This window comes from Agelaius tricolor, unplaced genomic scaffold, assembly GCF_023055355.1.
Source record: "Agelaius tricolor isolate 1412-34295 unplaced genomic scaffold, bAgeTri1.0.p SCAF_9, whole genome shotgun sequence".
NCBI classification, from domain to species: Eukaryota; Metazoa; Chordata; class Aves; order Passeriformes; family Icteridae; genus Agelaius; species Agelaius tricolor.
Window position 1 is genome coordinate 30,098,065 of NW_027269269.1, and position 11,986 is coordinate 30,110,050.

Consider the following 11,986-nt stretch of genomic DNA (forward strand, 5'->3'; position numbering starts at 1 on the left):
TGTCTTCAAACAATTGTCTAGTCAAAAGAATGTTTTACCTGAACACTAGACATTTTTAAATCCAACCTGCTAAAAGTTCATGGTTGTTTTCTTCAACGTATTCAATTTACCATGACCTACATCTCAGTTCTACTTATGAATATAAAATATGCAGTATTTATACAGAGAATTAGTGTGTTAATTTTGGGTTTAGACCCAAGTGGGAGGAGATAAAGTCATCTTATCAAATACATAATGCCAAATACATAACATGCCATATCCTAACATGGCCAGATACAGGATGTGTAGGATGTAATAGCTTGTTGCTGGAGGTGAGTCCCAGACTGCTGTAGATTCTCCATGTAGGATCTGATTTTGTTGCTAGAAAAGATGGAATAAATTACTTTTAGAAAAAAAAATCACAGAATTAATTAAAGATCCTATCAACAGCTCTAGTATTCAGATTTGCTAGCTTTTGCAAATGTTTTCTTCTGGAAGTACAGCCCCTGAACCAGATTCCTGCATAGGTTTTATAGGCTTTCCATTTCAGAACTATCACTAATCAAGAAAAATAAGGTTGGAAAGAATTCTTCTACTTTTCCATAATGGTCTTTGTAACTTCTAGCTTGATGCTTCTTTGCTACTATATGGCTTCTCAAAAACTCTAGATGTCAATTCCTGTCACATTAGCACTGGAAAGTTTATTTCAGTCTGTGAGTTAACTAGCCTTGCTTTGAAATCATAACCATATTTCAGTGGGAGTGCCTGCAAATGTGTTTATGTAAGTGGCTTTAATCCTGTCATACAACAATCATTAGGATTATCTTTCTGGAGGCATAACTCATCCTGGAGTCTGCCTGGCAGCTGCTGCAATCACAGCCATCAGGCAAACCGATGCACAACCAGTAATTAGACAAAGGGCTTTCCTCTGTCAGGAATTTTTCTGATGGGAAAGACAGTGGGTTTTTTTCAGAAAACTGAATAAAGTGTCTTCAGGTAAATTTGTCATAAGGCAGAAGTGACTGCTGCTATCCACCCATATCAGTATTAGAAATTGTGAATGAATAACCTGGTGCTTCTTTCCAGTTGCCCAAGGGCTTCAGCTGAAGCCTCAGCAGGAGGGAAAGTAAACTATAGCTTTTAGCTATTCTCTCCTACTTTGTTTCTGCTCAGAGTAAGTGAAACTGGTGTCACCTTTCAGGTGGAACCGTCCTGGAAAGCTTACTCTGAGTCTCCAAGTCAAATTCCTATCTTATAAAAAAAAAAGGTCTTTTCAAAAGCAGCATTTCAAAATGAAACATGTTTTCAAAAAGAAAGGTACTTTCAAGTCAATAAAATTCAAAGCATATTCAATTCAAAGTATATTAGAAGTTTACCCATTTTCCTATTCGTGGTTTCAGTCGGACTGACAGATTGCTGTCTTAGTAATTATTTTAAGTACTGAAACTGTAGAATTTTACTTCTACCTGCTCCTGTAGTTCTACCATTTTTAAGGACTGCAGTATCTTCTCAGGAAAAGTGCTCCACAGGAATAATGTGGGTATTGTGCTTGTCCAACTGAATCATTAGTACTTGCTCCCTAAATTTGAAAAAAATTTTGTTCCAAAAATGTGTCCGATCCTTAACAATTTCTCTGAGACAGTTTGCAACACTTCGTTTCATGTACTCCTGTTCCAATCTATAAATATTGCTTTTACCAACTGCTATGTCTCATTCTCTGTTTCGTTCTGCTGAGATTTTATTCCACACTGAATATAGTTTTGTTACTGAAATAGATGGCATTTTTTATCTTTTATTTTTCTCCTCAGGAATTGCTTTCTGTCTGCTTTTTAAATCAACTCTATAGGAAGCAGTTTAGTTTCTGTGGACTTTTAAAAGGATATATATTCTTTAAGCCCTTAATGAGCTTTTCCAAAACATACTTAAAAAAGACTCTGCCACAATAAAATGACCGCATTTAAATAACCATTAAACTTGGATAGCAGAAACAAATCTTCTTTAATTTTTCAAGATACAATTGGGTTTTTCACTGTGTCAGGTTATGACACTATAAATCGTCAGCAGTTTTTTAGGGGCCAGTTTTACTTACTTAGGTACACACAGGCTCCGAGTCTATGAAATGCGCTGTTGAGAAACCCCATCGAACACAGCTGTCGAAGGATCGAAGGCATAAGGGTCCAAGTCCATGTAGTATTGGGCTGTTTCCCTCAGAGCTGCCCATGTTTCACTAATCTGAAGTAGATCAGTACAGAAAGGAATATTCTGAGCTTTAATACTAAATAAATATTCTCTGTGACTACTGAGCAGCCTTGCCCATGTTGATAAATCAGAAAAATTTCCTCCCATGACCCAAAGGATGTATGTTACACATTAATTCCAGACCCATGCTTTCTTTTTCTCAGTAGGAGCTGCATGAGGAAGATACCTGTTCAGCCACAGTGTATGCCCACGTGCTCTGGCTGCTGCCTGAGTCCCAGTAGCTTGGAGAATATGGTACGTGTCGTTTGAGCCGCATGAATTGATTCGCTGATTCTTCTGTCAGAAAGGGTGCTCCAAGGACACTCGAAACAGAAGCTGACAAATATTTGTAATATCACAAAAATATGTTAGAATGTGCACTTCAATAATATGCTTATATCCATAGAACATGGTTTTGAATCTGTAGTTTATTTAATAAAAATCGGAGGTGGTCCTACCTTAGATTCCCAGAAAGAAGATTTCTTTTTAGGCCTGAAGTTAACAAAACAAATGTTCTAAATCATTATTTTGCTGTTGAATCTGAAGTAAATAAAGTCACAACTTAATTAAGGAACTAATTTATTTTTAATGCAAAATTTTGTTACAAAAATCCTCTTAGACTATAATTGCATTAGTCTCAGGTGTGCTGAGAGCTTAAAGTTTTTTTAAAATAACACAAACCCTACCTATGAATGTATCTATGGTTTCTGAACCTCCTGGTTTATATGTGATATTTACTCTCATTAGTATCAACATAGAAACTGCATGCTTGGAAATTACTTTCCGAACAGAAGATATTGCACTTCTAATCTTGTTATTGCATTGCTTCAGATAGCTTCTGAGGTCACCATAGATGCAGAAGGAGTCCTTACAGATCTTGAAAAAAATGTTCTTCACAAGACAAAGGTCAGAATTCCTCTTTAGCTTCACATGAAAGGTCCTGGTACAGAAAAAAAACCTTTTCTTTTTAGTCTCGAGTGTTTGAGACATATATTAATTTTGAGACATAAATTAATTTGGGGCTAAAAGAGTCCAAAATAGCATGTCAGTCCAAATCACACAATTTTTAATGAACCACTGATTAAGATGGAGCTCAGATCCATCAACTGAGCTGAGGCCAGTGTCTGTAAACAGCTGTACTCCAATTTAGTCAAGTGGGTTTAAATGGACACTTGTGAGTAACCTGCACATACTTGGAACACATGGGCCAAGAACTTCAACCGTTTTCTAATATGTCTTAGAGTAGGAGCTCAGCAGGGCAATCTATAACCTCACTCACAGCTCTCCTATCCCCTGATTCCTGAATTTCTAGGGGGAAAATCTAACTGGGAGTATCAAATGTTTGCTTTCATATGCAATTTCAGTTGAATTCAGCTCACTTGTAATTATTGCTGGCTTTCCTGATCATCCACAATATTGTTGCTTTTTAGATTTTTAAATAGAAGAAAATGTTTGCTGAATTCATATAGGTAGAAGATATGTGAGCTAGAGTGTTTGCTGCTCCCTTTCACTTTGTTTCTTTTCAGTGCCAAAAATGTTTAAAAAAAAGATGAGAAAGAGTTTGGTTATAGAGTAATGAACAAAAAAAAAGTGAGGATAGTTGTAATCTTTGCTCTTAATATAGACATCAATTAGTACATTAGAAAAGTTACTTAGCAAGCAATCACAGTCCCAGTAGTTCCTTGCTACTTCAGTTTCTTCATATTCCAAGTTACTATAATCATAAAGTGGAGGTAGAAGTTTTAGGGTAGGGAGTTTTCAAGGAATACCATCTTCAAAAATGTTACCAACTCCATGAAAAAAAGTAAGTTCAGACATTTGGTGGAAGGCTGGGAAAGAAGATATTTCACACCTATGTCTATTAAGCTGCTATACTTGTATTCTAGAGCTGCACAAGAGAAAACTAAGCTTGTACCAAATTTCAACATTCCTCTGGCAATTTACTATTTTCCAATAGAAAAATCTCTGAGCTGTTAATTTCTCTTTAGGGAATTTGGGGTGGTTTTTTTTGTATTAAATATTTTGTAAGCTCATGATTACATTTCTGGACTGAAATAACTGAACTGGGATCAGAAATTGACTCGTTAAAAGGCTTCCATTTTCTTTAAATGTACATATAGTTAGTAAGGGCCATTAAACATTACATTTTATCACCAATATGTGCTCTGGCCCTCCAAATTTGAAATAAGCTGGAAAAAAAAAAGGACATTAAGCAGCTCTGCTTCTTGTAGGTTTTCTTCTTGCTGCCAGCATCTTCAAAAATGATCTCGACATTCCACTGGTGGGACAGTGAGGCGTTATCTTAGCTACTGTGGTGCAGAGAGCTGCATCTTCAGGGTATTATATGTCAATTTTTAATAGATAGCCTCCTCTGGCTGCTTCTGTATCCAACGAGAAATGCCACCCCTAACTAGGCTAAGTATTCACTTAGATTGAAGTGCACTTGCCTGCTCTGAGGAGAGGTAGGTATGCCAGCACTGCTCTTGGCTTCTCTTGTCAATGCTGACACCCAGTTCTTATTCTTTTCTAGCTGCTATTTCATTTCCTGGGAGCTGTCTCTGCAGAACTTGTCCCCAGCTGCTGGGGCACTCCAAAAAGGCAGAAGTACCAAGAGAAAATCAGGTAAGAGCCTTTATATATGACCTAATCCTTTAGGCTTATCTCATTCTCTCTTTGTCTTGCTGTAAAGATCACAGCAAGTCTCTGAACATGGAAAACTTCATTTACCTCTGGAAAAACTCCAGTGAGATTTCTAGCATAACCAGAATCAGCCCTGTTGGTCTTTCAGTGTGGCTGCACATTTGCTTGTGCTCTGGCAGAGCTCAGAGAAAGGTCTTCACTTAGCTCTAATGTAGACCTGGGGTCATCACACCAGCTGTCTCCATCTGAGTAGCCCCTCTGAATACAATGTAGAGTTTTCATCAAATGAACTCAATTTGCTTGGGTGTAATTTTCCTCCTCCTTTTGAATAGCTTAATAAAATCTTGAAGGATTTGCTTTATAAACACAGTATTCCTGAAGGACTGCATCTTGTAGAAGATTAGCATACAAACCAGGAGATTGGAATTTCAGAGCATCTGATGTGAGACTAGAGGGAGTTAGGAGCAAGTGGGTAAATGGCTCATAGTGCATAAAGTTGAGCTGCAAAAAATAAAGAACTTTGAGTTGTACTGAAACAGTTAACTCACCATGAAGAGCAGCCAGACATGTATTTTTTTATTTGTGTTTTCTTATTATTATTCAATACTGTTTTCCTCTCTAAGATAAATACGTGATTTGAAAAGTACTTTTAGATATAAATGTCCCAGTGGGAAAATAGGAGGAACATGTGTAGTGGGTGAACTATTGCTGAGGTTAGGTCAGCTGTTACCAGTTAGAGTGTTTCCTTTCATCATCTCCTGAAGATTCACTCAGTGTTCTCACATGAAAAGCAAATTATACAAAAAAATTGGCTGTTTTTAACAAGCAGATGCTTAGCTCATGTAATTATTGCATTCAGCAGATCGTTTTGTCTATCCTGTGCCCCTAAAGACATTGTCCAGAGGGAAAACTGTTAGTAGTCATTATTGCTACTATGCCTTCTGAGCATCTAATTTTGGATTACTATGATCTGAGACTGAAATTGAGGAGAGATGGTGATACAACCTTGCCATCTTTGTCAAAAAACCAAATGTGCACTTAATCCAGCATTGAGTATATAAAAAAGAAAAACCAAACCAATGACAAAAGCCTGATTATGAAAAGGCATATCAAGTATCTTGGAATGTCAAAGTAATAATAAAAAATATCACAGCAAACCGCACTCAAAATAGAAAATCAACCTGAATACATTTTAAATTACTGTGCTTTAAAATCTCTTCAACCTAGACTTGAATGGAAGCATATTTCTCTTTACAAGGATAGATTTCTAGACAGCAACATACTCAGCTGGGTGCAGCCACAAAATCTTCCCAGGAAGACATCTTTTTCTGTCAGCTGAATGTGCAGTGATCCACTTCATCACACAATCAAAAAGGTGAGTATGGGATTAAGTTTTGACAGATTTGTCTGCTAAGGGACCTTTTTAATTGATATAAATTTTCTTTTGTAGAAGTTAAGTAGCAAGAGCCATTGTACACTTAGTAGTCTGGGAAGAACAGGCGGGCCACAATTTGCACATCTAATGGCAGAGTTTAATGATAAGAAGACAAATCTTCAAGCTTGCCTTAGTACAGGATGCACTTCTTCTTCCACTCTCTACCCCAAAGCCTGTTTGTTTTCTCCAGATCAGCACTATTTTATAGGTGGTAAGGAGCAATCTCTAGGCTTAGGACCAAAATTTACCTCTGGTGTGCATCTACATCTAAAGGGAAAAGTGCTTTATCTCTGATTTGTTGTGATATTTATAAAAAACCTGACAATTATTTAGCAGCACTTCAAACACTCTCTGTGCACACAACTGTTTTTTCCTAGTTTCTGAAGACTTGCAAGTTTCTGACAACTTGAAAACATATTGCTTAAGTTAATATCAATGTAATTTAAATGTCAAAATTTGGCAATTGCTCTGGCTCCTTTCCTTTAGGTCTAATAACTCTTCTTATTATTGGCTGTGGTGACTGGTCAAAATCTCAGCTCATGGAGGTAAGGCTGCCAGTCTTATCAGCTCTTTAGGACAGAGCTTGGACAGAGGCTAAACTTGGACAGAGCTAAACTTCAACCTTGCTGAGGTGGCAGGTGCTGACGTGTTAGGAACTTTGAAAAGTAAATCAAGTCTGCAGCTCACCTGTGTTTCCTAAGACTAGAACGAGCTAGAACAGACCACCTCCCCACCATGTTTCAGCTATCTGACTTTCTAAATCTAAGTTCACAAAGTCAGACCACAGAACTCCGTCTGAGGACTCGGAATACCACAGTGCAACAGCTGAAAAGAATGATGCAGCAGCTGCTTCTCTCCTCACTCAAATATTTCTCTAGATTATGGGGCATTCCATGGAAATCTAGACATCTGTCAGTACACTGCAGAAAGTGGTTGGATTTCAGCAAAGACAGACTTGTGGATTCTGCAGGCCAACTCTGGCCCAGATATCACTTTTTTTTCAGTTGAAAAGTATAATTGTATTAATGTCTAACACCTGCACATTGCTTTTCAAATTATTTTTTAAAATGTTTGTATGTACATCTCAGGACTCACCCCCATATGGGCCATCAATTGTTGGCCTCAGTGCTTGGAACCAATCTGACTGTCACTATCAGTTTATCATCTTACTACAAAACTTTCAGACCTTCTCTCTTTGAGTTCCCATGGGCAGCTCCTCACAACAGTGACTCCTTTACTCTCCCTTCTTGCACAGCCAGTTAACTCCTTCCTGTCCCTTACACAACTGCCTTTCCCTTACTACTCTGCACAGCAGAGCCAACAAAATCCTAACCCGCTTTTTTATAACACCCATCCTTACTGGACATAGCTGTGACCTATTAAGGGCAGGCCTGTTTCTACTCTTTAGTAATTAGTACAGCTGCAGCTCCTCAGGGATGAGATTGCCTTCAGCACTATCTCTATTCTCCTACAATCCATCCTCCCACATGTACATAGGCTTTGTATTCTGGAGTGTTTGGATGGTAACAAGCCTTAGAATAGAATTAAATTAGTCAGATTTGCTAATATCTGTTGACAGCAAGAGTTAAAGTCACTGATTAAGTGCTTCAACTCTTTCTATATCATCCAGTCTTTGAAATTTTGGCCTTATCTGTTTCTTTTTCAAGCTTCAAGTAAAATAGATTTTATTCTTTGACAATTCCTAATTTCAAGAACACAAAGAGCTCTCTGGTTCAAGAGATGTCATTAACAATCCTTAGAGCTATAGCATCAGCCTCATTCCCTCATCAGCAAAGGCAGAGAGAAGTTACAGACACTTAATGCAGATTTAGCTATTGAACATATTCAATATGTGTGATGATGCCAGGGGTCAGGAAAGTTGCCAGCATGGGTAAATAGCAAGGCAATTTGGCAAAAATCCTAGATAATCCTAGGGAAGGAGCTACTTCCACTGCAGCAAAGTATTAGAAAAAGCACCAGTCCATTGGTCCACTCAGTGGGTCCTGTTGAGATTTCCTTTCTACATCCATTTGTGGCAAAAAACCCCCATCAGACAACTGAGAGACTTCAGCATTTATCTCAGTGCCAAGACATCACTGGGATGTCACTGAGAGACTTCAGCATTTATCTCAGTGCCAAGACATCACTGACACTCCTACCTCATCCCTTGCAGCTACTCTCCAGAAGCTAAAGCAAAAGGTCCAGAGAGCCTATTCCAAGTGCTGTGACGATGGTTTACTATGAGGAGTGATTTATAGCAGCTGAATTGAGGGCATGAAGAAAAATAAGATTCTCACAACAGTCTTATAGTCTCTATTTTACTTCACTACCACCTTCACTGTTGCTGAAAGGACCTACAATTAATGAAAAACTGAACTGACTGTGATCAATTAAATTTTAACAGCTCATTAAAAATAGTAATAAGTAGTTCTGCATGTATTTTGAAGAATAGAAACCTGAAAAAGAGGGTAAACAAGACAAGAGACATAAAAGAGATGAAAGTAAAGTCTTCCAAAAGGAGGGGCTGCAAGCTGCTGCACTCCCAGCTTGGCCTTGGTGACACTGTTTGTGCTATAAATGGCCTTCAATGGAAAGGAGGTGAAGTTCAAGAAGATAGGCAATACTCAGGAATTGTACCAGTTCAACTGCAGATCAGGAAGGACAAATAAGGGGAAAAGGTTTATAGGTGAGCTCAAACTTGCCGAAGAGACAAAGTCCCTTTCCATCTCCTTATTTCCCTACAGAGCCTCACTGCAGCCAAAACTCAGGTTCATATGGCATGGAAGTGAATTAAAACCATGAGAGAGATTATACCTTACTGTGGTCCCAATTTACAAAACATTTTTCAGTAATCCACAATTAATCATTGTCTCCCTCATTCTGCCTTAGCTACTCACATCATGTGTTTACTGCATGTGTATTGGAGCACTCAAATCTAAGAAATGCTTTTAATGCATGCATGTGGATAGACCATCTTGTCAAGATGCAGGCAATCACTTGGGAAGTCAGCTGTCACTTACTGCCTGCCTGGTTTGTTCTAATTTTGTGAGAAACAAATTAATCCTGCAGCACGTGCATCACTGATCGTTGACTGTACCAGCGTGTGCTGCTTTGGGAAGAGCATGTAGTAGCCCTGCCCCATCCATTTTCCCTCTGATCCAAGTGTTACAGGTTGAGTCTTGATTGTAGATGCTCTGGTTACTCAGTGCTGTGAAGGATCAGCATCCAGACAGCCCAAGTGCTTTAAAACAATCAGTCAGTCTCCTTAAGAAATTCAAGCCAGGTATTCCAGAAATCTCTTGTGAAATAGATTATTTTGGGTCCTTATAAACGCATGTGAGATTGTTTCCTACAAACAATAAATGTTGAGATAAGAATAATATTTAAAGAAGATTTTGTAGGAACAGCATCAAGCTCTTTTTACAATTTTAACAGTTCAGGAAATCATCCTGTAAGAATGCCTTTCAGTCAGAAATGCATCCTTCTTACTTATACATGAGCAGTGAAAAGCTCAAAAGTAGTCACGAGGAGCAGAATCAAACTATATTTCACAGAATGTTCCATGCAATCTTGCAGTACTCTCTCTTGCAGCACCCACTCTCCTGTATGTCCCTGCTGCAGTGATTTCCAGTTAATTCTCTTCCATTGGTGCTGTTCTGGTGGTAACACAGGATTTTTTGCCAGCTGACTATTTAACAAGCATGAAGAGAATGACATGAGATAGGATGCCAAGCACTTACCAGTAAACAGCAGAGCAGACACCAAAATTTGAAACATTTTCCGAGCCATGGCAAATTATTCAGAAAGGGTTTGGTTTGCAAAGTGAAGAGAGTGATGCATTTTTATAGTTTGCTATCTTTAGGTTTATAAATCATTTACCGGATACGTGTAAGGGGTTGGTTCAGGCAGAGGGCAGGGTACAATGCTTAGTTCAGATTTGTCCTATATATGCCTGTTTGTACACTTTGGACTTTGCAAGCTGAGCCTCTAATGAGCCATAATGGCTGCATTATTGTATGAATGGATTTACTTCTTTGTAAGTTTTATGATGCAAAATAGCACAACAGGCTTGTTCTATGAGCATTAAACAGGTAAACTTCAGTCAATCAGTCTTTTGCATGACTATTTTCCCCCTCATCCTGGTGATAGGCACAAGCAGTTTATAGTTTGGTGTGAATACAGATGGTGTTTGAGTCCACCTGCTCTGAGAGCAGTGCCAGAGTATGCCATATATTTCAGCTGCATACTGCTTGGGTTAAAGAAATAAAGCTATAATAAAATTGACTAAAAAAAGCACAGAGCAGGGAAGGAGGGAAGAAATTTGGTTTCTGACCTGAGCCAGGCAGAAGTCCCAGGGTGTCTTGTTGCTTCCTGCTGATGTAAGGACTCTGTAATGTGGGACACTATGAGTTCATGCTGCCTTACCTTTCCCACCCATCTAGTTAGTTGTTGCCTTTTATACACAACTCACCTGTTGGCAGCAGCAGTTGTACTGCAGAGCAGTTTATCTTTGTAAGCTCACCTACACCAACGATATGAGAGCAGAGCAAAGCTGAGCTCTGTCATGTGTTGGCACGCTTAGATCTGCAGTCCATCAGCACAGGCTGGTGTGTACTCTGAGGTCTTCACGTCAGGTAATCAGACCCTGCTGACGTTACAGGTCAGGGACCAGGCTCCCTGCTGATGGGCAGTAGTGCTTCATCCTCATATCCACTATCCAGTCTAGAGAGTGCATGGAGTAAAGGTTTGCTGGGAAGCAAAAGAACATCGAGTTATGTAGTTACAAAGCCTAATAGTTTTTTATTGCACACAGGTGGGTAGGAGGGCACACTATTGTGAGAGACAACTGCTCACTTTGAAAATTTAAAAACTGTGAGGAACGAAATCCTGGAGATGAGAGCTCTTTTTCAGAGTAGTAATTGGTAGTTGACGTTAGTGAAGTTGATAAAGTCTTAATTTGAAGTGTTGGTCTGTTGTTAAACATTGAATGTTAAGAGTTCTAGGACTTGCTTTTAGTTGCCGTTGTTAAATGTTACCATTTTACCCTGTATTTGTATCTCTCCCCTCATACTCTGCCTATGTACCCCTTTCCATCTCACCCCGGATTTGTATCCATTCGCATTGGGAACCACTTCCCCTGCCCCCCTGCTCCCAGGAGGCCTTGCACCTGGACTGAATTCAAATGAGAGGCTGTGACAATTGTATGAACCCTCTCAAAACAACAAACCAGCATATAAACTTTGACTTTAACCCACCAGAACCAGACTAAGTCACCCATTCTTGACCAGAGCCGGATTCCGTCCTGTCACCATAACTTCGATAGGACCCAGCTTGGAGGATAACCCTGGACTATGAGCCAGTATTGCCTGTTTAAGGACTCTCTTGAGGATGGTAGCCCCAGCTCTGCCAAGAGACAAAGCTGCAGTCCTCGTGGCACTGTGTGTGACCCTTCAGGTTCCCCACCCAGAGCTGTCTTTAATAAAGGCCTTTTAAATGAGCTGGTCTCCTGACCCTATTTATCACAAAAAGGTTTATTAAACCTTAACAAAAATACAAAGGACTATACAAGGAAAAAGTTGTAGTGCTGGGAACTACTCTCACGTACACCACATAACCAGTTCATCTTCAAGATGGATGCTCAGTCTTTTATACCCCTGGGGGTTGCATCAGCCAGCCCTGGCCCCTCCCAAAGTC

General features: G+C 39.2%; 1 protein-coding gene across 1 annotated transcript; it reads right to left on the bottom strand.

Moving 5' to 3' along the window:
* Positions 1-260: 260 nt before the first annotated feature.
* CUNH3orf85 (chromosome unknown C3orf85 homolog) lies at positions 261-10,081 on the bottom strand. Its single transcript, XM_071433925.1, has 4 exons — positions 10,033-10,081; positions 2,405-2,553; positions 2,126-2,211; positions 261-360 (listed from the first exon to the last, which is right to left on the bottom strand). The coding sequence occupies exons 1-4, from the start codon at positions 10,079-10,081 to the stop codon at positions 261-263; spliced, it is 384 nt and encodes a 127-aa protein (XP_071290026.1).
* Between the last annotated feature and the right edge of the window lie 1,905 nt (positions 10,082-11,986).